Source organism: Nymphaea colorata, chromosome 11 (genome assembly GCF_008831285.2).
Source record: "Nymphaea colorata isolate Beijing-Zhang1983 chromosome 11, ASM883128v2, whole genome shotgun sequence".
Lineage (NCBI taxonomy): Eukaryota > Viridiplantae > Streptophyta > Magnoliopsida > Nymphaeales > Nymphaeaceae > Nymphaea > Nymphaea colorata.
Window position 1 is genome coordinate 14,063,936 of NC_045148.1, and position 27,072 is coordinate 14,091,007.

At 35.9% G+C, this 27,072-nt stretch overlaps 1 protein-coding gene across 11 annotated transcripts; it reads left to right on the forward strand.

The window, feature by feature from the left end:
• The first annotated feature begins 5,197 nt into the window (after positions 1-5,197).
• On the forward strand, positions 5,198-26,143 carry LOC116264394 (uncharacterized). 11 transcript variants are annotated; one of them, XR_004174835.2, is made up of 9 exons: positions 5,198-5,399; positions 11,703-11,740; positions 12,427-12,513; positions 13,952-14,019; positions 16,235-16,375; positions 18,616-18,657; positions 19,466-19,605; positions 23,886-23,976; positions 24,055-25,132. XR_004174835.2 is itself a non-coding variant. In XM_031644585.2 (9 exons), the coding sequence occupies exons 2-9, from the start codon at positions 11,712-11,714 to the stop codon at positions 25,376-25,378; spliced, it is 618 nt and encodes a 205-aa protein (XP_031500445.1). In that variant the 5' UTR covers positions 5,199-5,399; positions 11,703-11,711; the 3' UTR covers positions 25,379-25,508. The 11 variants fall into 11 exon arrangements, 9 of the variants coding, with proteins under 9 accessions (XP_031500442.1, XP_049936565.1, XP_031500445.1 ...); XM_031644585.2 differs by lacking the exons at positions 23,886-23,976; positions 24,055-25,132 and adding exons at positions 25,200-25,304; positions 25,373-25,508 and having other exon boundaries at positions 5,199-5,399; XM_031644579.2 differs by lacking the exons at positions 23,886-23,976; positions 24,055-25,132 and adding exons at positions 25,200-25,304; positions 25,395-26,143 and having other exon boundaries at positions 5,201-5,399; positions 11,700-11,740.
• Positions 26,144-27,072: the final 929 nt, after the last annotated feature.

Below are 27,072 nucleotides of genomic sequence, written 5' to 3' on the forward strand. Positions count from 1 at the left end.
TTTTGTTGCTTTCAACGAATAAATGCGTATTCATCTTTTACATTAACAATATTTTCCAGTAAAAATGATAAATAAAGTTTCCATTAAAAATGCATATTGGTATACCTCTCTCAAAGGCAAATTTCTTACTCTTCGAGTTTTGCCAATCTAGATAGAAAGAAAGGTTTCTTTGGTGACGTATTTTTTTGTTTACTTACGGTATTTATATACTTTACAAAGGTTTCTCCCTCTCTCTTGGTTCATGAGATTTTTTGTCTATTGGCGTAACCCCTGTAGTACCCACGGATTTAATCTGATTTGTACATAGTCGGCAAATTTGTGACTCGGATTTGATTGGCAGATCACCGAACTAATGAGTTGACCCATCGACTCGGTCGAGTTTTAAAGTAACCATAATGTAAATCACTGCAGCTGAATCGGTGGAAAGTCAGCCCGAGTTATGGCGAGTCAAGCCAAAATCTTTTAGGAATCCAAGCTGACCCGAGCAATTCCCATTAGCGGAAAAAAAAGGAGAAACAACTGCTTAATATCTACTGAGGAGCTGAATTTGGACATGAAATCAGATCTTCTGAATCATACCATTGCCGTCACACTTACTCAATATTCATATAAGCTGATAATTTTGTATTTAAATACTTTGTAGAACCTTTTTTTATTTTCTTCAAGGGACCGTTTTGCAATACTCAAGTGAGACGTTGGGGCACATCGTCTAAGATGTCTTATAAGACGGACATGGTGTCATACAAGTGCACAAATTAATTAAAATATGAAGAGCGTGTCACTGACTTACTCTGGTGCTTATCTACACAAATGCAAAATGAGGCCAGGTTCTCAATAATACATTTACATAATTTGGAGCCAACCAGCAGCTTGGCATCCTGCAACATGAGATCAGTTGATCTTGGTACATGTCAACTCTATCTCAATGTTTGTGCAGATTCAAAACAACATAATATTGACACTTAAAATCTAGTGAGCAGTTGGGACCATAAAATCAATTAAAGCACAGTTCTAAGAATCTGAATAGCACCGTTTCATGCCTTCAGAGAAACTGCAAATATGTGAGTTTGGGTGTGTGCGTGTTGCTTTCGTGTATATCTTCACAAAGGTACTTCGTTCAAGAAAAGTTAATACAAACCATGCCTGTATCTGGATTTTCCAGATCGATGTGTGGATGAACCCAACCTGATCGTATTGCCTGTATTTAGCAAACAATTAGCCACAATTATATTCGTGATCGACAGTGAACCATCGTGTCTGCAATTTGAAAACATTGGTAAATATTCACTGAAGCACACAAAATTATATTGCCTGCCCTGTTTGTGAACTGAACAAAACAGATAACGGAACAAAGGAAAAACAAAAGTCCTTGCTGATCGTCTATGCATGTTCATATTCAACAGCAAGAGTACAACATCTGGTTTTTGAAAAGTTCCCTGACCGCATTGAACATAAAGAATGGTCAATCAATTGCATACACACACACACACACATATAAATGGATTTCTACGACAGTCGTTCACAGAATCTATGAGATGGAAATTTTGGTGCAGGAAACAATTACCCGATACTCTTCTCATACCTTCAGGATGTGGCTCTGTCAAGTTATATGCATCACAGGTAAAGGCACCACCAAGAAATTCTGCATATATGTGAGCTCCTCTTTGCTGTTGGTTCCAGAGAATAGACTAGAGTAAACAAAGAGTTGGTCAAAAATATGAAACAATAGAAACAAATTGTGAACCTTGGCATGTCCTAGTTCTTCCAACAGCAAAACACCAGCTCCTTCTCCAATCACAAATCCATCTCCGTTCTGTCCATACAAGAGAAGGTACGTAAAGAGATGCTATGTTTACTTCATCAGTTCCTATCCTTTATAAGCAAACTAGAAAAATTTATCCTATATAAAAATTTCTATTTCAACTAAAATTTTGAAACTATAATTTGGATCACTTCAAGAAAAATTCATGGCTTCGCAAGTTGCCTGCCTACTTTCAGCCATAGTTTTCAAGAAAGCCGAGCCACTCATCCGAATTCGCTGCCTTTGAATAATCCTATTTCAATCAAAATTTCTTTGCTCTGTGATGGTTTATAGATTCTGAATCGTCGGGTCAGGCAACCAGTTCTTGTGTGCATACGCGAAGAATGTGGCTCACCCAGTTTGCTGTCGGATCCTGCCTTCTTGTCCCACAGATATCTCTTCCTCTCTCCCTTTTGTATCACTTTAGATGTTGACCCGCTTTTATCTTTCCCGGCCACCCATGTCACCAAGATGCCGGGTGGGGTGCAGATGCAGATGCGGGTGCTGGCACGGTACATCTCAAAAAATAAAAATTTAGGTATGGCGGTGCGGTAAGAATATTTTTTATTATTATTAATTTATTATTATTATATAAATTTATTAAAAAAACCAAAAAAATAAACTCAAATTAACGTGGTGTGGGTTGGGTGTGAATTTGGGAAACACCCGGACCTTAATCCACACCCACTTCACGTTGATGCAGGTGCGTCACCAGGGTTGTCGCACCCTGGTGACGTAGCCCACCACGCTCCTACCAAAGTGTTGCAGCAAAAAATAATTTGGATAAAAGTTTTATTCTTGTAGAAAATGAATGTTTATTTTTTTTTCAAAATCGAGAGAGGACTGAACAGAAAAGCAACCTAATAAATTTAAGATACCGTGGAGGATGTCAATAGATCGGATTCCAATCACATATATTTTTTACTATATCCATATTCAGATTCAAACACAAACAAAGAAAAGTCTTTTATGAATCTAAATCTAAATTTTAATTTCACAATTCGAATATGATCCACATCCAATTTTTCACATTCACATGCAAATCGGAATCCGAATTATGAACTAAAATTGGCCAATTATCAAAACATAAGGGTGTTGGATGTACTATATTTTGTTTAAAACTAAATATATGGTCTAAATCTGATCCGAGTATCTGAATTCGATCCAATTTTTTAATTTGATTTTACTTTTTTTAGATTTGATTTTTTTTAAACGGTTCTATTAGATGCCTGATCTAATCCAAATCAGATATGTTGACATCTCCAAACCAACAATCCAAGTGCAATCATTCTTGACGGAGAATATCAACTTAGAGAGAGCAGTTCTTTGTATTCTTTGCAAGAGCCCCGGCCCCATTTTTGGAACAAGACGGGAAAAGAGAATTGCTTGTTTTAACTAAATCAAAGAGGGAAAGCAGATTGAATATGTGGGCACTGCAGATTCAACTCAATCTTAGAGGCCAAAAGATCAAAGTGCCCGAGAACTATAAAAATGGGAAAAAAAAAGTGTCCTTTGCAAAGTTTGAAGAAGTAAATTGTCTTTTAAAGATGAAAATTTCCTTAAACAAAAAAAAAAAAAAAAACTGCAAAACAGAAGATAAAAAGCCCTCGCCCTGGGTACAATAAAAGAGGATGTTTGATTGCCGCTTATATTCCAGAACACCTGCCAACATTTTTGGTGCTTTGGGAGAACGCTTTTTCAATGCATTTTAGGAGATTTTTTTCTTCTCCCTCTCTCTTGGTTCAGGAGATTTTTTGTCTATTATTGGCCTAGTTGAATTTATTTTATGCATAGTCGGTAAACTCATGACTCAGACGGCAGATGATCGGGGTCATTGGGTCAATGAGTTGACTTGTCGACTCGATCAAGTTTTAAAATAACTATAATGTAAATCACTGCAGCTGAATCAAATGAGTTAGAGCAAGTTGGGCTGAATCGAACCAAGTCGGACCAACCTTTACTCGTTACCAAATTTTTTAGCAATCCAAGCTGACTCGGGCAATCCCCGAGCCAATTCGGTCAGTTTGCCAACTAAGGTTTTCTGTTGCCTAAGCTTCAAAATAATACGAAAAAGAGGTCGTCGACCTTGAAAGAAAAGAAAGAAGTGCTTAATATCTACCGAGGAGCTGAATTTGGAGATGGAATCAGATCTTCTGAATCATACCATTGCTGTCACACTTATTCAATATTCATATAATCTCATAAATTTGCATTTAAATACTTTGTAGAACCCGTTTTCAATTTCTTCAAGGGGACCGTTTTGCAATACTCAAGTGAGACGTTAGGGCACATCGTTTAAGATGTCTTATAAATTTTTTTTTTGCTTACAAAAAATTGGCATTAGGTAAAATTTCAGCCGTGCAAAATTTAACATCAACCAAACATCAATCAAATTTTCCCTTGACGCTCGCTAATGGAGGCAGCCAATCTATATATTTGCTCAATTCTAAATCACATCAATTTTTTACAGCATGTTGTAACAGAAACAAGGTGTTCCTTAGTAAATGTTGAGGCTGAAACATTATTTTCTTTGAAAGAGTAGATTTAGAATTAAGGAACAACAAATATGAAAATAAGAGATCCTGTTCATAAGATTTGTGAAAAATGTCGACTGATGAGGACGAATTGTAGTAATTTGTTTTAATCTGAAACATAAACAGAGACAGGGACAATATTTATATATATAAGAGAAAAGAACTTCACTTTCTAAGTGACCTAATGCACGAACAAATCTTTTATATGATCAGTGATCGCCAGCTCCAACTAAAATGGCCAAAATTAAAGAAGGGAAGGCAATGTTCTTTTGATAAACGTGAATGAAGCACCCTTTACCTTCCTAAAGCACATTTCACTTCCAACAATATATGACACAAATAATAGTTAGATATTTTTATCTTCAAACAATTCCTACACTTTGGCATCACAGTCCCTAGAAAAATAATTCGTACCATGAACATACAACGGTTTATAATGTTTTTAGTGACAGGTTTTTAAATATATATATATATGACACAAATAATAGTTAGATATTTTTGTCTTTAAACTCAAAAGGCCTGATTTGACATTTCTTAAATAGAGTTTTGAAGATCCAGACTCCTCCCAATCAAAAGCCGAGCCAGGGGGCTGGCAGGCCCCAGCCTCCTTAAAATAAATATTTTTTAAAAACTTCCATGTAAATTTAAAAAAAATATTTATTCTATATAAAAATTTATATTTCAACTAAAATTTTGATACTATAATTTGGGTCGCGTCAAGAAAAATTCATAGCTTCGCAATTACACTGCAGTTCTAGAAAAAAAATTCAAATTTTAATTTGTCCTCCCCATCATCCCATCAAACAAGCGAGTGAAAAAAATGCCCGTTGAGTTGATTTCCGGAATTATTTTTCCGGAAATATCTTTCCACCCTCGGAGGTGGAAAAATTTTTTCGGAGAAGAAAAAATGCCCGCTGGCTTCCTTCTCCTTCTCCGTCTTGTTGCGAGAGGAAGAAAGAAGGGGCGGCAGGATTCTGGAGTAGCGGGAGAGGGTTTCTCTTCGTCTCCCCCTTCCTCTGCCTTCCTCTTCTCTCCCCCGGACGTCTCGGCCCGCGGCAATAGAGGTAAAACCCTAACCTGCGTCCTTCCTTTCCTTTGTTCTCTCCTTTCCCTTCTTTGTTGTTCTCTTCACTGGTTGTCCCTGGCTTTCTTTTTTCTCTTCAAGTTTCTGTATTCCTATGTTTTCTTTTCTGCGTCAGAATTATTATCGGGTCCGATTCATACCATTTTCATCTGTGAAGAACTACAAGAGCGTTACCCTTAAAAGGAAGCGCCCAAATCTCGCTTTGTCTACGGAGTGTTCTTTCATTTTCCCCAGTTTCATTTTTCATTGGTGTCGATTTATGGGATGCATGTGCTCTCCAGCCTGTGATCTTGACGATGGGTTTCCTGCTTCTTTGATGCCTGTATGTTTTATCTACGTAGTTTCATTCGTTTTCGCCAACAGTGCTTTTCTCTTCTCTTGTACTTCTGTTGTCGTATTCCTCCCTTTCGTTTGAACAAAAAGGGAAAAACTCTGTTGGGAACTTGCTTGTTTCCCTATCTTTGACCTGTTCCTATCTTTGACCTGTTGTTGCATTAATTTCGTTCCGCTTTCTGTTTTATTACGTTTTCTCTTCAAACAATCGAACAATGTTGATGTGGGCGTTGACATGGGTACAAGGGTGGAAATTGTTGGGCCCAATGGAGCTGGAAAATCAACCTTGCTGAATCTACTAGCAGGTGATCTGCAACCTACAGAAGGAGAGGTTAGGAGAAGCCAGAAATTGAGAATTGGCAGATATTCTCAACATTTTGTTGATCTGTTGACCAGGGAAGAGAACCCTGTCCAGTATCTTCTGAGGCTGCATGCTGCTCAGGAAGGGTTCAGCAAGCAGGAGGCTTCATTTTTATTGCCTTTCTATTAAATTATGCATGTTCGTTATTCTGTAATATCAGTCGAGTATAATTCTTTTCTGTTGTGTATACTGTAATTATGGTTTTGCAAGAATTCATCTGTATCGCTGTTTTTCTGCTCGATTTTGTCATCAATGTGCATGCGAGAATGAAAGCCATAACACTAACAGGAGTAGTCTCTTCTTCACACAGATAGCTGCTTTCTTCTTCATACAAATTATCCTGCTAATTGCATATCCTGCACATCGAGTTATTTGCAAATCATATTGAAGAATGTATGTTGTTTCACAAATACGAACAGACAATATGTATGTTGTTTCAGGAAAATATCTTTTAACAATCATATTGAAGATCTTATGATCCTATTACGAGTCTTCAAAAGATGATGGATATATACATGATAAGGATTTAAAAATAGGTATCTTTTGATAAGTAGTGCTGAATGTATTTTCTCGGGCATTTTTTTGCCTATCTCGTCTTCCTTTTCTTCTTTGACGTCGTGTTTAGATGGCTTTCGGCGTATCTATAAGACGAGCTGCCCCGGTTTTGTGTATGTGGTAGACAGGTTTCCAAATGTCACCAAACTAAGAAACAAGTTTCCTGAAACTTGTTTCTTTATTATCAAACTAAGAAACAATTTTTCTGGAAATTTGTTTCTAAGTCATCACACACACAACAAAATGAGAATGAAAAAGATCTTTCCTATTCCTTTATTTCAGGAAACTTATTTCCAGAAACTTTTTTCCAATCCATCAAACGGCCCTAAAAGAGATATATATTATTACCAATTAAATCATAGGTTGTGTTTGATAGCCTTGGATTCAAGATTTGAGGCTGCATAAAAAGGTGCATTTTGGGAGAATTGAGGATCTCAACATGTTAAAAACCATCGATTTAAGGTCATATGAGGGGTTTGGGGGTGGTTGGATCTTAAATTCATGAATCTGAGATCACGGTGGATCTGAGTTCCGCGGTGAAACAAACACGACCTTAGTGAAATGTAATAGGACATGTTAAACGAAGATAACTAGCTTTCTTTGGCCATGCATGTTGATCGCCATTTCATGGTTGACATAATTTGGAAGATGGTATTTTGATTGCCGTGGCATGGTGATTGTCATTTGATGGTTGATATAATTCGGAAGATTGTATTTCATTTTGTACATGTGTTTAATAACTTCGAAATTGCAACATAACTGCCTTGATATAATAATTTTATCATTTGAAATATATCTCTATTTTAAAACAAACTTTTATTAATCAAAATAAGGTTCCTCATTAAATAAAATTCATAATTTGGTCACACATATGCTGCGTTATTTACACATAAAGCCAAGACAAGGAGAGGGAGTGCCCTTTCGTATTAAGTTGAAGAGAATTTTCTAAGAGGCGACTTGTTGAGCGAAGTGATCTCTCTCTCTCTCTCTCTCTCTTTCTCTCTCTAACTCTAACTCAGGGACAAAGCCAGAAATTTTTTCTTATGGAACACTAAATGTACGGTGAACAATTTTTCAATTGACAGTGAAATGAGTTTTTCTCCTTCCCTCAAGTTTTGTATGATCATCTAAACATCTTAAGGAAGTTTTAATATATAACAATAACATGTTACAATCACAATATATAATATGTACATACAATATATACATGTTAATATATGTTGTTATAACATGTTTATACAATATATACATCTTAGTATATATTGCAATAACATGTATATACAATATATACAAGTTAGTATTGTACTGTTACTGTAATACATGTAATATGTATATATTGTAGTGTTAGTATATACTGTAGTGTTATAACAAGTGTTATAACTTGTACTGTTATAAATTATAATAATAATGTTATAACCTGTAGTGTTATAACATGTTACAATACTACAACATTAATGTATTACACTATTATAACATGTAGTGTTATAATATCATAACACTATAGTATTATAACAATAGTGTTATAACACTATCGTGATAACACAATATTATGACACTATGGTGTTATAATATTATAACACATAACTGCATCTGTTATAACACTATAACACTATAGTGTTTTAGTGCTATAGTGTCATAACAATATTGTTATAGTATTATAACACTATAACCCTATAGTGTTTTAGTGTTATGTTATAGCACTATAATATTATAACACTATATAGTGTTATAATGTTACAATGTGTTATAACACTATAACACTATAGTGTTATAACGCTATAATGAAAATTTTTGGAACCTTTGGAGAAGGTAGGGTGGAATAGCCGGGGTCCCATTCCCTTACGAAAACTTTTAAAAAAATCAAGAAACCCGTTGGCATCTATAAAAATAACGATTCACTAAAAGTAAACGAATGAAAAGAACCACTTACTAACAAAGACACATTAGGTTTATGTGAAAATAACAAAAATAATTTTAAAAAGACAATATTGAAGAACCGCTTGCTAACGAAAAAACATTAGGTTTATATAAAAATAACAAATAATTTTAATTATAGTATTATAATGTCATAGCACTATGTTATACGTTATAACACTATAATGTTTTAATAATATAGTGTTATATAAACTATAGTGTTATAGTATTATTATAGTGTTCTAACACTAATAATATTGTAGTGTTATAACATTATAATACTATAATACTATAGTGTTATAATGTATAACACTATAATAGTGTTACAATGTTATGAGTTATGACACATTATAACTAAAATTATTTGTTATTTTTATATAAACCTAATGTTTCTTAGTTAGTAAGGGGTTCTTCGATATTTTATTTTTAAAATTATTTTTTGTTATTTTTATATAAACCTAATGTGTCTTTGTTATTAAGGGGTTCTTTTCATTCGTTTACTTTTAGTGAATCGTTATTTTTACATAAGCCAACGAGTTTATGTGATTTTTCCAAAAGTTTTTGTGGGGGAAGGGGACCCCAATTATTCCATCCTGCCTTCTCCATTTTAATTTTCGCAGTGGACAACCTGCGAGCTCTCCCTCTCCATGCAGGGAAACTCATTCTCCGGCGGCCACCAACTTTTCCGGCAAAAAAAAAAAGTTCCCCTACAACGTGCAGCTGATCCAGGTGAGGCTTTATTTGTTACGCCTGCGTTCTTTAAAGATGGGCTATTTGGGAAGTTTTTAAAACTATGGGGATCCCTACTGCCTCTCTTCTTCCTCATTCGGGTGAATAGAGGAGGAGTTAAGCGAGAATGAGGAAAAGAGTGCGAGGGAGAGAACAAGAGTCAGAGAGAGGGAGAGAGAGAGAGAATGAAAGAGTGAGAAAGGGAGCACGAGAGAGGAAGAAGGAGGAAGAAAGAGAAGAGGGGAGAGAGAGAGAGAGAGGAACACAAGGAAGAAGAAGGGCACTAACACCAATGGTAAAATCGTTTGAGATTTTCAATTTTCTCTTTTAATTGTTAATTTTCTTTTGGATTAATGGTTTGGACGATTAGCTTGCCCATCTGAATTAAGGAATTCCAGCTTTAACAATTGATGGCATGAGTTTTATGATGTAGTGGCTTTCTCTTGGTCCAGGTTTGCTTCATGGGTACTTACGTTGGGTAAATTTTGGGGGTTTCCTCAGGTTTCAATATGAAGAGAAATTGAGTGAACTGAGTGTGGATTCAATTTCAGCATGTTTTTAGAAAGCATATTTTCTTGGACTCACAAGAGGGCTGTGATGCATACGGTCCCCTCTTGGCCCCTAGTTGAAGCTGATATTTAAATGCAAATAGGAAAAACTATTTAAATGTCACTTGATTAGGCCTGGTTCTTGCATTAAGTTGAAATGAAATAAGCTTTTATATTGGTGTATGGGCTGAATTTGGAGAGTTCGGACAATTGAGGATTTGACTACATTTCCATAATTATAGGGAGGTATGAGACATGTACGGTTGGTGTTTTTGGGTGTTGATAATAATTAGAGTCTTAATTGGTTATCGAGGGATGACTTAAGGAAGTTATGGCAACATAATGGGATTTGAAAAGGGTGGGATTATTGTAGGTGTTGTAGGATTAGGTTAAGACCTCTTATTAAGTTTTATAATTAATCATATTATTGAACCATAACTAGGAGGGCTGGCACACAAAGCCACCCCCCAAGGACATGCTGGAGATCATACTAAATAGAGCTTTCCGTTCTTGGTGAGCAGATTTTTAGTATAGTGCAATTAAAGTATGTATTCTTGTTTGTTTAGTTTGTTGAAGGTTACATTCAAACATGCAATAGATTGTTAGCACAGCTGATTTCAATGTTTGTCTATGAGTTATTTAATTGTTTGGTGGATGGATCATGAAAATAGATAAATATAGTAGATTGAACACAATTGACCTCTTGCTTGACCTTGATTTGTTTACTTATATGCTAAACAAATTCATTCAAGTTTAGGTTCTCATAGCGAATTGAAGTTGCTTAAATTGTCTTTTATGACTACTTCATTGTATCATGTATGTTTGAGTTGCCTGATGAAAGAATCAAATTAGGATTACAAGTTTGGTTAGAAATATGATTAAAAATGACAAATTATGTCATACCATGGAGATTGACTTGTTAAGAACTAGATATTTAAGAATTGAGACCGAACTTTAATCAAGGTTGCTTTCATTTGAAGGCAAGCAGTTGTAATGAGAAAGAAATTTATCGGAATATTAATTTTTTGAATACCATTATCAGCAAGTCTTTGTCGTGATTGGCCACGAGGGCTGCCTATGGGTGGTGACCAGATAAGAAAAGTCTGCAAGGGACAGAGCCTACAAGGGGTGAAGAGCAAGTCCTCTTATTGCTCCATGTTGATTACTTAGGGGGGAGTGGATTGAATATAAGATGGTCACTAGTTGCAAAATTCCACGAAGGCGTGAATTCTTCAAGTGTGGAACCTCAACTGTAGTGCAACTCTCTCTTGAGGCAAATGGCGATAGAGCGAACAATGAGAAAAAATATGTATAAATGCAGATTCACAAAAAAGAAGCTCAAGAATAAGCCTAAAGCAAGTACAATTGTATAAGGAAGAAAGTGATAAAAGGAAAGTAAGAAATCAACAAGAAACCAGAAGGAACCAAGTTTAGCCTAATTTACAAATTAAATAGGTTGAATTGTGATGGTTTTGTGTGGTCTGCTCTTATATGTTTGGTTATGCAAATCTTGATTGAATTATGTGAGTTAAACTATGAATCTACTCATTGAGTCATTAGGGCTCATTATTGAAGTATCTCCCTTTCAGTTGAATGAGATAGAATTCCTGCGCTAGGAGATAGTTTCCTTATGGTTAAATTTCTGTTTTGATAGTTGCCATTTCCTTATGGTTAGATTTCTGGTTCGATAGTTGCCATTTCCACAAATTTGTCCCTCAGGAAAGAAAATAGTTTTGTGGTTATACTTTTTTGTGAAGGTTGCTGATTGAATTTATTATTTGTGAGTTGCCGCTAGTTGTAACTTGTAACTGAGCTCTGTTTTTTAATTTCATTATGGAAGCAGGGCCTACTGATGTCTGGGGACGGGCATAAAGCTCAAAGGTAAGTTTTTGAGTTCCAGCGTATTGATCCTCACCAGTGAAACACTTGAAAACAAATTCAAGAAAATTTTGTATCCCTTTCAAACACTGAAAAGGTGTTTATGCTGGATAACCTTTTCTATCCCTATCCTCAACCTGGTGAAACTTTTCCAGCAAAGTTCTTCAAATTTTTTTTTAAACAATCAAACATCCGCTTCTTCTTCTTCTTCTTCTTCTTCTTCTTCTTCTTCTTCTTCTTCCTCCTCCTCCTCCTCCTTCTCCTCCTCCTCCTCCTGCTCTTTCTCCTGCTCTTCTTTTCTTCCTTATACTGTTTTTGGCCTGCCTAGCACCATGCCACCACCTAATCCATTTTTGGAGGTTCACTGACCAGGCCAACCTAAAGATGTTGACTACATAGAAGGTTAATTCCAAGTTGGTCCTGTAGTGGTTTTAGTCTGAGTTCTTGAGTTGCCAGCTATATAACTGAGACTCAGGAGCTGCTTTAAAATATAAGTTTGACTTTGATAGTGGAAAAGAACAACAAATAAAATGTAAGAGCAGTTAGGAAGCCCACATATTATGAGTTGACAGCTTTTATATGAGACACAAAAGGGAAAAATAGAAAGGAATATTAGTGGTTCCCACTTTCTTTGTTAATTCTGAATTATTCTGTTTACTATACCGTTTCTTGTGGTCTTTTTTTGGTAGTATCAGTGGCATGGACTGTAAAGACTATAAGGTGTTAATTGGTTTTAGCGAGAAGGCTTACAATATCTTTCTAGATTTCATGACAAGGTAAAGAATGCTCTTGCATTACCAGTTTTCTGTCGTTTTTTGAATTTAACATCGTAAATTTCAAATATTGAGGTGATATGTATCATAAGAAAAGGTTTGCCTCTTTGACAATGCTTTCTTGGCGATACAGCATTGCAGAATAGTAGAAATACAATCTCGATAATCTTTACCCTCACAAAAATTAAACATGCCTAATTTGGAAAGAAGATTAGTTACTGCAATTTCAAAAGTACACCAGTTAAAAAAATAAAAATAAGAAAAAAGAATGGATGAAAAGGAAGAGGGAAAGAAGAAAGCAAAAGAGGAAAAGGAAGACAAAGAGAAAGGTAAAGAGATAATGAGTAAGGTATTTGTCAAGCAATAAGAAGAAGAGAGAAGAGGGGAAGTTAAAAAAATAAAAAGAAAGAAGGAAGCAGGCTGGGGCAGGTGAAAGAATAGAAGGAAAATGGCCAACTCTATACAGATTGATAAAGTACAAAAACTGTGTATGCTGTGTCCTCTCAGGATATCCATATAGCACACATTGTTATTTTTGTTGATATGAAGTTATTGTTGTAGATAATAAACCATGTTTTATCGGATTCACTTGTGTGTGTATTGTTATTAAAAAATAGTTAATCCATATATGTGGTCCTTCACGGGCCCTCTCTTTGATCCTCCTTAAAATTTTTAAGGAAATAGGAACTGATAAATAAATTCTCTAATTTCTATTTTTACTTTAAGATTCGACAGTTCCTTTTTCTTCCACCATTACATTTTGGCTTTTGAAGACTCATGAAAACCTGAATCCAGTAATAATGTCATTTCATCATTTTCAATTTCAATGGGTAATGAAGTTCTTGATGTTTATGACCATGTTAGTTACCATTTTGACAAACATCTGAATTTTTTCCCAAAAAATGGAAAAAATTGGTAAATAAAGGAAAATTTGAAAAGGAAAAAACATGATCATTTGGACAAAATGCCAAAATAAATCCGTTTTTTTCTGTTGTTCCACAAAAAATATTTTCTTAACTTATTTAACAATTTCTAAGGTTTATTTTAACATTTTAATAGTATTGATGTTTTTGTAAAGAAAGTAATAGAAAAATCAAAATTTCATAATGTTTATATTTTTTAAATATTTTCTAATTTTTGCATTCCCAAGAATTTTCCAAGAAAAAAAACTTCCCAATTAGTACACAAGAAAATTCTCACTGATGAAAACCCAGGAATGATATATGTGACAATGTGTTAAACCATGGAACCTTTTGAGAAGTATATGTCCTTACGTCTTGGATTCTTTGAATTTAATGGACTTTCTTAATCTCTTGATCAAGCAAAAATCACAGCAATACTGTTGATTTAAATTTTTTTGGCTTCACATTCAGGCATTCTTGTTAATCAAATAATCACCTGTTTTATATACATGGTTTGTTGTAATATGTACGTATGACAGGGTTGCTGAGTTTGAAGAGTTGGTAAATGTTGGTGGTCGATTTCTTTCAACCTATAAATCGGAACTAGGTCAGCATTTCATTATTTTTTGCGTTAACTTTCCTCTCTGTATACTTTCTCCCTTAAGAATTGCACTTGGTGGGTTCCAGAAATGCTGTTTGACTAGTAACTTTTTAAGCCTTTAAATATCTTTTATGAATGTTAGTGAGTTACATCCACTAGATTCATGGTTATTAGATTGCATTTTGAAATCGTTTTCATGCTGCATCTTTGTGTATGATGTCATTGCTTTTTGATAAAGGTCAATATCTTCTCTTTACCCAATTATGAATTATATTTTCCACTATTTTAGAACCAACAGAAATAATACTTTTTTAAAGTGTATGTTCATTTTTATATATTTTGCACATGTTTGATGGCACTTTGTAGTTTTTATTTTAAAGCCCTTGGATGTGTGTGGATGTTACAAGAATACAACTAGTACGTAGTACTGTTCTTTTCTCTATGATGACTGGCAAATTTACCATGGCAGCCCTTACCAGATTATGCAAATTATGCCCTTGGTAAATAATGCTTGACCTCCAAGTTTAAGGTCTAAGCCCCTAAATCCATACAAATTAATTTTTTGTAGCAAAAGAAAAATATCAATATACTATCATTATCATGTGATGTCAATATACTCTTATGCCATGTGGTTCCCTCGGTCTGGTTTACTATTCTTCTCGTTATATCTTTCCCTATGTCACACGGGTGCTCCTCCAAAGGAGGAGTACCCGTATGGTACCGGTACGACACGGGTACGGGGTTGGGTACGCCTTTTTTGTGCGTTGACCGTACCGGAGGTCATTTTTGACCTTTTTTGGGTACGGTCAACTTTGACCGAGTCCAAATGCGTCTTTTTTTTATTTTAACGATTTTTAGATTTTAAAGTTTTAAATGATTATAACGTTTAAAAAAAAGCTTGAAATCCTTAAAACATGTTTTCGTTTTAAGGGTTTCGTTTCCTCTCATCGTGCGACGGCCGATGACGGTAGGAGGCGAACGGCGACGGTGAAGGCGAAGGCAATTGAACGGCGATGGTGATCGGCGACGGTAGGAGGCGAACAGCGACGGGTTTCGTTTCCTCTCATCGTGCGACGGCCGGCGACCGGCGACGAAAGGCGAAGACAGTTGAACGGCGACTGATCGGCGACGGTAGGAGGCGAACGGCGACGGCAGGAGGCGAACGACGGCGGTATATTTTTGTTTTTATCATGTTTTAGTTCATTTTCATCGGTTTTGCCCCTGCCTTCACCTCCGGCGACGACCGTTGGGCGTTGTATTGTTTCTGTTCTTTCACTATTATCTCTTGTTTTCTGTTTGCGTAGTTGATTCTCAATGAGTCCATCTTCTTTGCGTAGTTGTTTTCTGTTTTTCGTTGGGTTCATCCCAATCTGCTGATGAACCCAAGTCCGATGTCTTTTGAGCATGTCCTTTGATAAATTGAAAAGAACTCCAAGCTTTATCACATCATATTCGTATTTTGGTATGCCTTGTCCAACAATGATCTATTCTTTGGATGCATGCCTTCCCACGTCATATACTGAATCAATTATTCACTTATTCTGCATAGACTGCATATTCATTATTCTGTATTGCATGTTCTATACTGATTGAGAAGAAATCCATTTGATATTGGTGAGAATGTATTTATGAATATGACAATATGTTATTCTGATTGTGTAATTTTTGATATAGATATGTGCAAATATGTTATTTTTCTGCATTTTTTGACATATATATGTGTGTGTGTACGGCCGTACCCCCGTACCCAAGTTTTTTGAAAATGGTCCGTATTCGTACCAGTACCGGCACCCGTACCCGTACCCATGTGACATAGATCTTTCCTCATATTTAAATGCACTTATGTCTAAATTTGTTGCCTTCTAGGCACTAAAATTTAAGGCATCCTTTCTGGAAATGAGCGTTTGTTCCCCTTGTCAAATTCGGGTACCTGAGCTTTGGCCAAGCTGATTTGTGATAGATCTGCTTTGGCTTTATGGGTGCCAAAGTCTCTCCAACTTGAAACAGGCCTACAGAAGTATGAGAATGGTTTGACTCCCACTCCTAGCATGCCAAGTCCCTCCAGTATCTGTATAGCTTCTCTTTATTAGTCAGGCATTTTCTATTGGCATCCATAGTTTTTCATATGTGACTGCCGTTTTATGTTTAGGGGTAATTCTGGAACCTGCACACCTGTCATCATCTATAATCATTATTGAATATAATGTTACTATTATAACAGAGTTATTTCGGCGGCCTCCCTTACAGATGAAGACTACTGTCATCAAAGAGATTATGGAAGCAAATAATAGCGGATGGATGAGGTCATACATTGAAGCAGGATGCAGGCATCAACACACAGACATAGACAACATAAACAAGTGTAAGAAATGACATTGTATTCTTGATCTACTTTTATCTCAATTGTGTTCAAGTACATCTACATTATAAAGCATTCTGCGACCATTCTGCAGAAAAATAGTAAATCCATCATCATATATTAGTTAAGCTGCCCATCTTCACCCAAGGGGGTTCTACTCATCTGGTAGGACATACTTGTGAATGTCGCCAAGCAGATAGAACTGAATTGTGAAGGACAGTGTGCAGTTCTTGGTGTTCTGGCAACTCAGTGGTCCATTTATTTCAGGCATATTAAAGAAAAATGTCTTATTGGAAAAGAAATTAATCCATGAAAATGGGCAGTGCCATGATTCACGCTTGATGTCAAACTTTCGAAGGTTGTTTGTCTCATGGTGTGAGAAAATGAGAAATGGTGCTCTATTCGATGCAACAAAGATGGTCAGAATGGTAAGCCTTGTATTTGTTTCATGGCAAGTCAGTTGCATTCTCGCAGCAGAAAGGCTCAACTGGATAGGTTAACATGATATGGAAGCACTAAGGAAGAATATGTAGCCTTCCTTGGAAAGATGGCGGACATGTTCCTGGAAGAAAGAAAGATAAAATAGGAGAACAGTAAACAGATGCCTGGTGTTTGTTAACACTTTCAGTCAAATGGAGAAAACACAGGCTTATTTGGTTGACCATCGGAAACAAATGAGGCCTAAAAATTTTACCAGGTTGAGGCCATCCAAAATGTGGCCAATGCTGTTGGCCTTTTCCCCTTCGTTAGCTAATAATAGTGTCCACTTTACAATGTTGTCGTTGCTGATAACATATCACTTCATTTAACTTGAAATGTCTTGTCTGTATTCTTTTTTTCCTGCAACTAGGGCTGCTAATCATTCCAGAATTTATAATTATAAGAATGTCTTAGACTCTTACCTATCATTTCATTGTTAACAATAAGGGCTTTATACCTCAGATTCTGTTTGTGGTTGAACTGGGAAAACCTTCCGTTTTGGCAGCAGTTTGCTGCTTCATTATGTTATTGAAAACGTTACGTGGAGCCTAGGCAATGAATACTGCTTACGGCTTAAGTGCATCTATGCTAGATTAGGCACTTTAAGGCTTTAAGCGGTACAAAAGGAAAATGTAGAAACTAATAAAATACAACACTAAATTTTGCTAGATAGTCACACGTATATACACATACACAGTTATGTGCAGTCACATAAAGATTGTTGGAATAGTAAAAAATGATTCAACTATGTCATTAAAAGCATCAAGTGCTGCCTCGGCAGTTAGATGAGCCTAGAGTCTAGTCCAGACTAGGTGCATTAAGTACAATATTAATTATTAAAACTAATAAGAAAAGTGATGAGGTTCTCGATGAAGAACTTATAACTATCACCTGACAATAATAAAACAATTAAATGCACAATAGGACAAACACATTAAACATTTCACAACATGATGACAAGCATAATTAAAAGTTTAAAAGATCAAATTTAATGAAGTTGAACAACTAATGCTTACAAGTTATATAGTGTAAATAAGCTTACAAATAAATGTAAATGCTTTCCGATGTTGAAGAGCATGAAAATGCTTACCGCTAAATCCCTAATTCTAATTTCTAAAACTAAAATCCCAAAATAAAGCCTAAAACTGGAAAAAAGAGAGAACAGAAATCCTCAATGTAATAATAGTTCGTGTTCACATTGCTTGCTGTAAAATTGTCCCAATTATAATTCTAATAAACAAGAAAAAATGTTAAGGAGGAAATACATATATGCAAGTTGGATACTTAAATATGAATTGTAGGTCTGTAACTATAATTATAAGTGCACATGCACACATGTGAATGCATAGACACACACTTTCAATGCAAAATCACATGCAATAACAAAATAGTAAAAAACTGCAAAAACCAGAAGAAAAAATTCTGTCTCAAAATATGAACAAAAGAATGAGTGGAAAAAGTAAATGTTTAGGTTGTCAACTAAAAACCTAGGCTATTTAGCACCTAAGTGAGCCTAAGCATCCTAGGTGAAGTTCTAGGCATTTTAAAATGGCAAATGGACTACAACCAGCTAGCCTAGTCAATCGGCCAAGCTTGAGACTTGAGAGCCTAAGTGAGACTTTGACAATATAGCTTCTTTAACAACTCATTTTTTGCTTTTGGTTGATTTTTTTTTTTTAAATTTTATACCTGCATCTTTGTACTTAACTGAGATTGTTGACTTGATTTTTTTTTTCTGGGTCATCATGTGTGAATATGTAAAGTGAACATGTGCCAGCAAGGAATCCATGAACATATAGTGAAGGGTGAGCTCTCAGATCTTTTTACTTTTCCTGAATGATCTTTTCCACTTTGTGAACTGAGTTAGAAGTTAAATATCACTTTATCTAGACTCTCTAATATCTGCATTGGCATGCTATGTTGTGACCATGTAACAGGTGGGTTGAGACATGAGTCCATCTTTTGAGGTACCTTATAATGAACTTTGGGCCTTACCAGATCCCTTATGGAAGGGATAATTTTGTGCTTCTGTAATGGTTTCATGGACCAGAGTAGTCCATGGCCAAGAAAATAATACTAGTGTTCTTATACTTAAAATTTCCAGTTCTTATGTGAGACTCAGGTCTGATCTGGATCTGGTATAAAATTTTGTAAACCATATTTCACTACATAAAATAACTAAACCTTACAAGTTTGCTCTGAACATTAATTCAACCTCCTTTTTATCAAATCCTGAACCTAATTAGTTTGGTATCTGTATGGGCTACGTCAAAGCCTTAACACACCATATTTCTGAAAGAAAAGAACAATACTTGAAGAATCTTCAGGGATTTATATTCTGACGTGCCATACTACTGGTTGTCCTATTTGTAGTCTTCGTGTCCAAACAGGAGCTGGATACAGCGCAGGGTTGGATCTTCCATATTGATATGCTGTTTGATTAATATGTTAGCGAGAGAGAGAGAGAGAGAGAGATGGAAGGGGGACTAGAATGGATGTAATGATGCAGCCTCTCATGCTGTTTGATTAATATGCTGTGATTTTTGTGTATATGTTGCTCTTGTTTAGTTCTATTATTTTTATCTCTAAAATGTTTATTTTTCCTACATTCAGCAACGACCCTTCTTGATGAACTTGGGTGTCTCATGGAGAATGTGCTTGTGTTAGTTAAGGAGGAAATTGAGAAATTATCACATTATATGGATGAGCTCCAGGATGATGGTTTGGTTTATCCATTAATTAGGGCGGAGGAGGTAAATGTGATGCTGTTACATGCTTGTTGTGAAAATTTAGTATTGCATCAGTCAGGTTGTCTGAAAGATCATGATGATGCGTTCTTTGTATATCCAACTGTGTAGTGTGGCTTGTTTCAGAAAAGATTTAAACAGATGTGTGGTTTCCTTGTAAGTTGTTTCAATAATACAAGGGGAAAGCATTTATTATTATTATTTTCCTTCTCCAATAGTTTACATTGTTTTTGTAAGAAAAATAAATCTTGTAGGCAGTCTCGCTAGAAATCCCTTGCCACTAAAAGTTCCTGAAAATTGTATCTTAACGTTCTCCAGATACATTTTGAACACATCTTTTATTTGGGTCTGGTGTCCAGATTAATAGTTACCTTCAAGGTTAGTGGCTTTAGCGTGAAGGTGTAAGATAGAGTTAGTGAATGATTCAGACACATTTTGAATTGATTGAACAATGAATAAAGGAAATGGAAGGTCGAAGACACTGAAATTAGCAACCATGAGTGATGATAATACTCTTCTATACATGTATCTATATGTGTGTGTGTAGAAAGTTTAGGAAGTTATTGTAAATTCTAATAAATGAAGGTTTAAAAGTAAAAATAGAAAAGATGAAACTCTCTCTCTTTCGCTGTGGTGGCTACCACTGTCTCCCTGCCACCACTACATCTGACAGTGAGTACGTCCTCCTTCTCCTCTTCTTCTTCTTCTTCTTCTTCATCTTTCTCCTTCTCTTCATCCTCCTCCTCCTTTCTGCCACTGGCACACCCAAGCCACAGGTGCATCACCTTGATAAGGGGCCTAAGTACTGCATCCATGTAAGGCCAGATATTGCTTGGAATTATGTTTACAACCCTGCTAGCTTTGCAGAAAGGTCGATGTTTTAAGATATGTAACTTCTATAAGGTTATGTTGTAATTTTTAAATATAGAAAACTACTGCAATCTGATTGTGACACCCACAGGCACAATTGGATAGTGGATAAAATATGAACTACAATTACTCAGGTGAACAAAACATTACTGAGTTCACTTAATAGTTGATTTCTATAAAGCATCTGTCTTCAATTTGGATAAATATATAAATGGCCACAACCATGCCCTTTCACATGCTATGCTGCAGAGCAGATTCTTGACCTGACTTGTGACTGGTTTTGGTGTTGATGATGTATATTTTCATTATTTCTCCCTGCCTTACTGCTGCACACTCTATTTTTGTTTGCATGCGCCATGCTTACCATGGATTTGTTACTTTCAATTTTTCTCGACATCATTGACTAGTTCCTTCAACATCACTGTATTCATGAAGCGTATAATTTTTGGTCATTCCTTTGCATTGGGTTCATGTTACTTTTTGATCTTTGCTTGGTGCACAAGTGAGTATAGGTATGCTATCATCAATGAAAGCTCTCTCTCTCTCTCTCTCTCTCTCTCTCTCTCTCTATGTATATATATATATATGTGTGTGTGTGTGTGTGTGTGTGTGTGTGTATATATGTATATGTATATATATATATATATGTATGTATATGTGTGTGTGTGTGTGTGTGTGTGTGTATATATATATATATATAAAGTGCATTCAACCAGTTTCATTTTTGGGTTTAATTTTATACTTTCGCGTAACAGTCAGGCCGACCTATACGCCATATCGTAACGTATCGCAAACGTAGCGTAGCGTATCGTAAAATTAATTTTTTAATTTTTAAAAAATATTAAAAAGTCCGAAAAAAATAGAGAAAATCATAAAAAATCCGAAAAAATAAGCAAAAAATCAAGAAAAATGTATTTAAAGGAACATTCATGTATATGAAGTTATGAACAACACAATTGACACATTCCAAAATAAGAAATCAGAGATTCAAAATAACATAATAAGCATCAGTCTTAGCCTCTTAGGACTTAGATTACATCACAATTTATAAGTTCAAAACTTATAGTTATCATCTTTCATTATTCAATGATAATCCTCATCATCTGCATCATCATCTTCATTTTCTTCATTAATTGCTTCTATCCCATCTGTTGGAATGTCACCAACATTTCATTACTCTCCAGCCTCCTTCTTCTGAAATCTCTGCTGGTCCTTCAATGTTCAACAAATCCAGATCCTTCTCATCAAGGATCGCATATGGTTCTTCTTTTCAACCCAAGAATCTAATACATCAAAATGGTCAAGGCTGATAGGATCAAATTAAGTGTGATGCTTCCTCGTAGATGCTGCTTCTATTTGCCTGAAGTGTAACAAGAGAAAAAATTAACAAATTGTTAAAATTTAAAATATATATTAGAATTGGCTATTTTGCATAAAAAATGTATTTAATTTACCTTTGTCTCAACTTCATATTATAACGAACGTAAACAAGGTCATTCAACCTTTTATGTTCCAACCTATTTTTCTTTTTACTGTTGATGTGCTGAAATACACTTCAATTTCTTTCACATCCAGTTGCACTGCATGTTTGGCTGAGGATTCTAATTGCAAGCTTCTTTAATTCTGGGCAATCAAGCCCAAACCTGCTCCACCACAAACCTAATAACAGATGGAAAGTAAATACGAAATAGTAAATATATGAGAAGGTAGAAACAACAAATAAAATAATAACCAAAAAGTAGATAAGATAAAGTCCCTTTTTCTAATACCTGGACGCAAAGATGGCCTGCATCGAATTGCTATGTCTCTCTCCTTGCTACCATAACAAGTAACATATTTGTCGATCGACTTTGTTCCCTATAATCACTTACCAATATCTCAATACAATCCAACATGCCATACTCGACCTCTCTGTCCTTCTTAAAAGTGGGAAGATATCTAATAGCAAGATTTAGGTAGTATGCTGTTGTATGAAGTGGGCGATGAAGTTGTCCAGACCAACTTTCATCTATAATCTTCCATATAGGCATGAACAACTTTTTTCCCTTCATATTATCTGTAATGGCCTCGTTTGCTCTGTCCATAGCGTCATATAAATATCCAATAGAAGGTCTATCTTCATTGTCAACCAATCTGAGAACTTTCATTAGAGGTACACAAATCTTCAATAACTTCACACATGATTCCCAAAGTCAGCATTGAATATAGTATCCACAACTGTCGTGGCCTTTCTTTTATAGGCATGTGGATATGCAACCCAATGATCACTTGAAAACATCTTGCCTGAGATGATTTCTTTGCTTGACTATACCCTGCACAGTTAAAACATTTGTAGCAAACCGTGTTTGTGCAGGTTGAATCAATTCAACCCCATTGTGATTTTTCTCATCAAATTCAATATATAAGCATGATTATAAATAAACTTCGTGATTTCTTGGCATCTTTGAACTGTCTACTTCATATCATCTTTTTCACCAAGATCCTGAAGCATTAGATTTAAACAGTGAGCAGCACACTGACTCCAATAAAATGTTCTATATCGTGTTGCTAACATTTCACCTGCAGCTTTATAATTTGCTGCATTACCAGTGATAAATTGCATGACATTCTGAGGCCAAACTTCTTGTATAACTTCATAAAAAATCTCACGCAAAACATCAACAGTCTTAGGAGTATCAGACAAATCAATAGATTTTAAGAACGTTGTACCTAAGGGGCAATATACAATGAAGTTTACCAATGTTCTGTTCTTGATGTCTGTCTATCCATCTGCCATTACATTGCATCCTATGTCTTTTCAACTCAATTTCAATTTATCACAATATGCCTTGACATCTCTAACTGCATTATTAAGAATTTTATCTCGCAATTTATGATAAAAGGGCATTTTATACCCTCGGTCTATAGAAGCAATCACATCTGCTATAGGCTGAAAATGAAAAGAGTTTGTTGCATTAAAGGGAATGGATGTGACATAGAACCACCTTCCTATGGTATCATCTCCTGCGTCAACAATATCCTTTGAACACATGGCTGTAGTTATGTCAGGCTGAGAACCAGCAACAGTATAAGTGGAAAAAAAATTCTTTGTCGAACTAGACCCAATTCTCGACCTCATAGTAGGTACTCTACCACCACCAATTCCAATAGTACGACTGACTCCTGCCACGTCCTCGTGAAACTGTACTTGCACCTCTTCTTTTTCTGGTTGCAGTTGAAGAACCACCTCTATGCATGATGCCTTTGCTGTTCCCAAACTGACACCAACATCTTCTTCTTCGAGCTCAACATCTTCACATTCACTTCCTTCTTCTTCATATTTGTCCCCATATCCTACATCTGCCTCATGCATTTCTTTTTCAATCATATTTTCTTTCACGACATTAATAAACTCTAAACATTGGTGCTTGACATAGGGTGGCAATGGGTTTTCTTGGGAGCCAGTGCATTGAGTCACATCGTTGTGTGTACCAGCTATATGGTGTTTAAAGCGAGAGATCTCTCCTGGTATGATTTGTTTACAAAAATTGCACGTAAGTTTTAACCTATCTTTGGGATTCACCATTGTACATCACTACCATGCAGGATCTAAATAAGAGAAACGAACGATTCAACGGTGAAAATGAGTTATTTTTTACCTTCTTGGTGTTAGAAACCAAAAAACCCTCTTTTTCCAAGCTTCCCACTGTTCCCACTACGAGAAAACTTCTTTCACCAGCTACTAGACTTTCCCAAATCGATGAATCCTTAGTGATTTTTTATGAAAATGGGCAAAATTTCTCCCTCCCACATCTCTTGCAGTATTTAAAAACAAGAAAAGAGAGAGAGAGGAGCGTAGGTCTTTAAAACATGACGCAAAAAAGGGGCCGTTGGGCCCCTTTATAATTGTTTTCTCATATCGCCGTTGGGCCCCTTTATAATTGTTTTCTCATATCGTACGATACGAACGATATGCTTATGATACACGAGCGTATCGTAAGCATACCGTATAGGTTTTCTAAACCTATACGGTACGTATCGTGTCGCCTATACGCCCTAAAGAAGTCTTTTAAAGCGGGAGAAACGTCAAAGCCCAAAGCAAATTTCGTAAAGACTTCTCAAACCATCAAGAAGGTGGAGAGTAGACCGGCTTGCCATAACAATACACCCATCAAATATATCACCTTGCAGGAGAGAGGAGCAGATTAAACATGGTCTCTGCTTCAACTGTGAAGAGAAATGGGTGAAGGGACATAAATGTAAATGCTTTCAACTCTATGAGGTGATAGATGATAGTGATGAGGATGAGCAACCCACAGGGGAACCGGCTACGGATAACATTGGTTCAAACTTCAAACTACAACCGAGTTACTGCTGGGAATTGGATGCAAGTAAAACTACTGGGTGCTGGTCAAATTACTGCTGCTTATTGGAAAGAAGCTACTTGATTATGTTTTTCAGTTTTCATCTGAAGAGGGAATGTGGACAAATAACCAGTGTAACTCACTAAGTTTACTTGTACTGTTTTAAAGATTGTGTTCTATATTCTGTCCATATTGGCTGTTTTCCTAGAATTCCTTGTTCTTTTACATATGCTGTAAGTTTTCGGTCAGAAGTCCATAATGAGACTGATTGATTTCTGTATATAGCACAGCGAAATAATCTCTTAACATTCTTTTCTTAACATATGTTGCCTTAAATGACCTTTATGTCTTTTTTTTTCTATAACTTGATCTGTACTCATATTGAAGGAACCAGAAAACATTAATCAATATCATCAGAATACCAGTGTTTCAGAATGTGCCACGATGATGCAGGCTGTGTATGGCATGTTGGAGGATGATTATGTAATGCAGGTAACCTAGAGTTCTTGCACTAGCACTTGAATGGAAAAAGAACTGAAAAATGTAAACCATTGATGTAGTTGTGACAATGATGGTGCTCAGGAGAAGATAGTTTCATCATTGAATCTTTCTACACCCTCGGAGGCACTAGAAAGCTACTGTTTCATGTGGGATCTGCGGCCATTTGTAGACAATGACATTATTAGGGCAGCATGGAGGCATGTCAAGTAAATGTGCAAGGGGGCTACGATAACAATTTTCTGCATTTTCCCGACTTGGTCAGGACAGAAGCAAACTTAGGCAGCTGAACTTGTAAATGCCGTTGCATTCCTTACGACCCATCATCCATGTCTTCTGATGCTTCTATTACTTAGTGCGTCAGTTCCTCCAACTACTCATGATTATACTGAACAAGAACAATGTTGATGAAGAGGCGTAAAGTGAGCCAGCCAGGTTAGTATGTGAGAGGCTTGCGGGGGACGCAATCGAACATCGTTGCCATGACCTGACATAATGGTGTAAGTTGATTGGGACTGATGCTGATAAACTTCATTGAGCTTGATTGGTAGGAGCCAAGTATAGAATCTACAGGTTTTGGCCATATCAACCAGACCATGTAGAACTGGACTCTACAGCTTCAGTCTCGGGAAAAGGGTGACAGAAAGGCACAAATATTTTAGTGATATTATAAATGCTCAGGTTTGAAAAGTTCGCATTTGTCTTTACTTTAAGCAGCTAAACGTTCAAACATGAGCACAATTTTGTTATTTATAGTTAATATTTGGAAAAAGTGAATCTTATTAAATTCTGTTTAAGTAGCACTCCTGTTTATCCCTGGTTTGCTGTTGAGATGTGAGCATTAAATTGAACTAGCGGTACAGCTGATCTACTAGCAAGAAATTACTGTTTCGGCATCATGCCCATGTCATGGATGTTTGAGTAGTCACGAGATTACTCTAAGCATACATAAAATATAAGTTTTGTATTATTATGGAGTTGATATTTATCGTAGGCGTGTAACACTTAAGATTCTTCCGCTGGAAAGTATCACTGTGGGGATCCTTACGAGGGCGTATTTGGTGCATGGAACATTCTTCCCCTTAAGAATGTTTGTGACATACATTCTCCTCTTCAAATACGGGAGTTTTTACGGATAATTTGTGTTGAATTCCCCTTTTTGTGTGAGGAAAGCGCTAGAAAAAAGTAACCCCTGATGGTTCGGTTTTTTCCACATGGAGGAAGTTGTCTCCGTAAGGGCGTCCTTACATAAATTTTTTAGGTAAATATTAAGAGTGTGTAGATTGATTTATTTAGTGGCTCATTGAACTTAGGTTTTGATGGTTCACACCCATTTTTATGAAAAAGTAATTGTACACGATACTTTTTTAATAGTCGATTAAATTGATCGGACGGTTCATAATTAGTCTTCATATTTATTTAGTTTACACATTTTAATGACTTTATAATATATTATTAGAAAAAAATATTTAAAAACTGCCACGTCGATAAATTTGTTCGGTTCCGAAAACCCAAACCCCATTATTTTTCATTGGTCGAAATGCCAAACTAGAAATTGCCAAGATACAATTGAAATGAATCTAATTGAATTGGTTCGCAGTTAATTAGATTCAGGTTTGAATGAGAGAAATCCATGCGATCGATCGAAAATGAATGTGTACTGCATAAAATTAAGCGTTTCCATGGAAATGAAAAGGCCAAACTTGCTCATGTAGAGGATTTGGATGATAATGTTGAAGGTATCACTTGACGCTTGACCAGT

What these genes read in the sequence shown, in the direction of transcription:
- LOC116264394 (XM_031644579.2), top strand. Translation starts at nt 11,712, where the DNA reads ATGTCTGGGGACGGGCATAAAGCTCAAAG. An exon ending in GACGGGCATAAAGCTCAAAG is followed by an intron (nt 11,741 to 12,426) that starts GTAAGTTTTTGA and finishes TTTTTTTGGTAG; the next exon opens with TATCAGTGGCATGGACTGTA. An exon ending in AACCTATAAATCGGAACTAG is followed by an intron (nt 14,020 to 16,234) that starts GTCAGCATTTCA and finishes CTATTATAACAG; the next exon opens with AGTTATTTCGGCGGCCTCCC.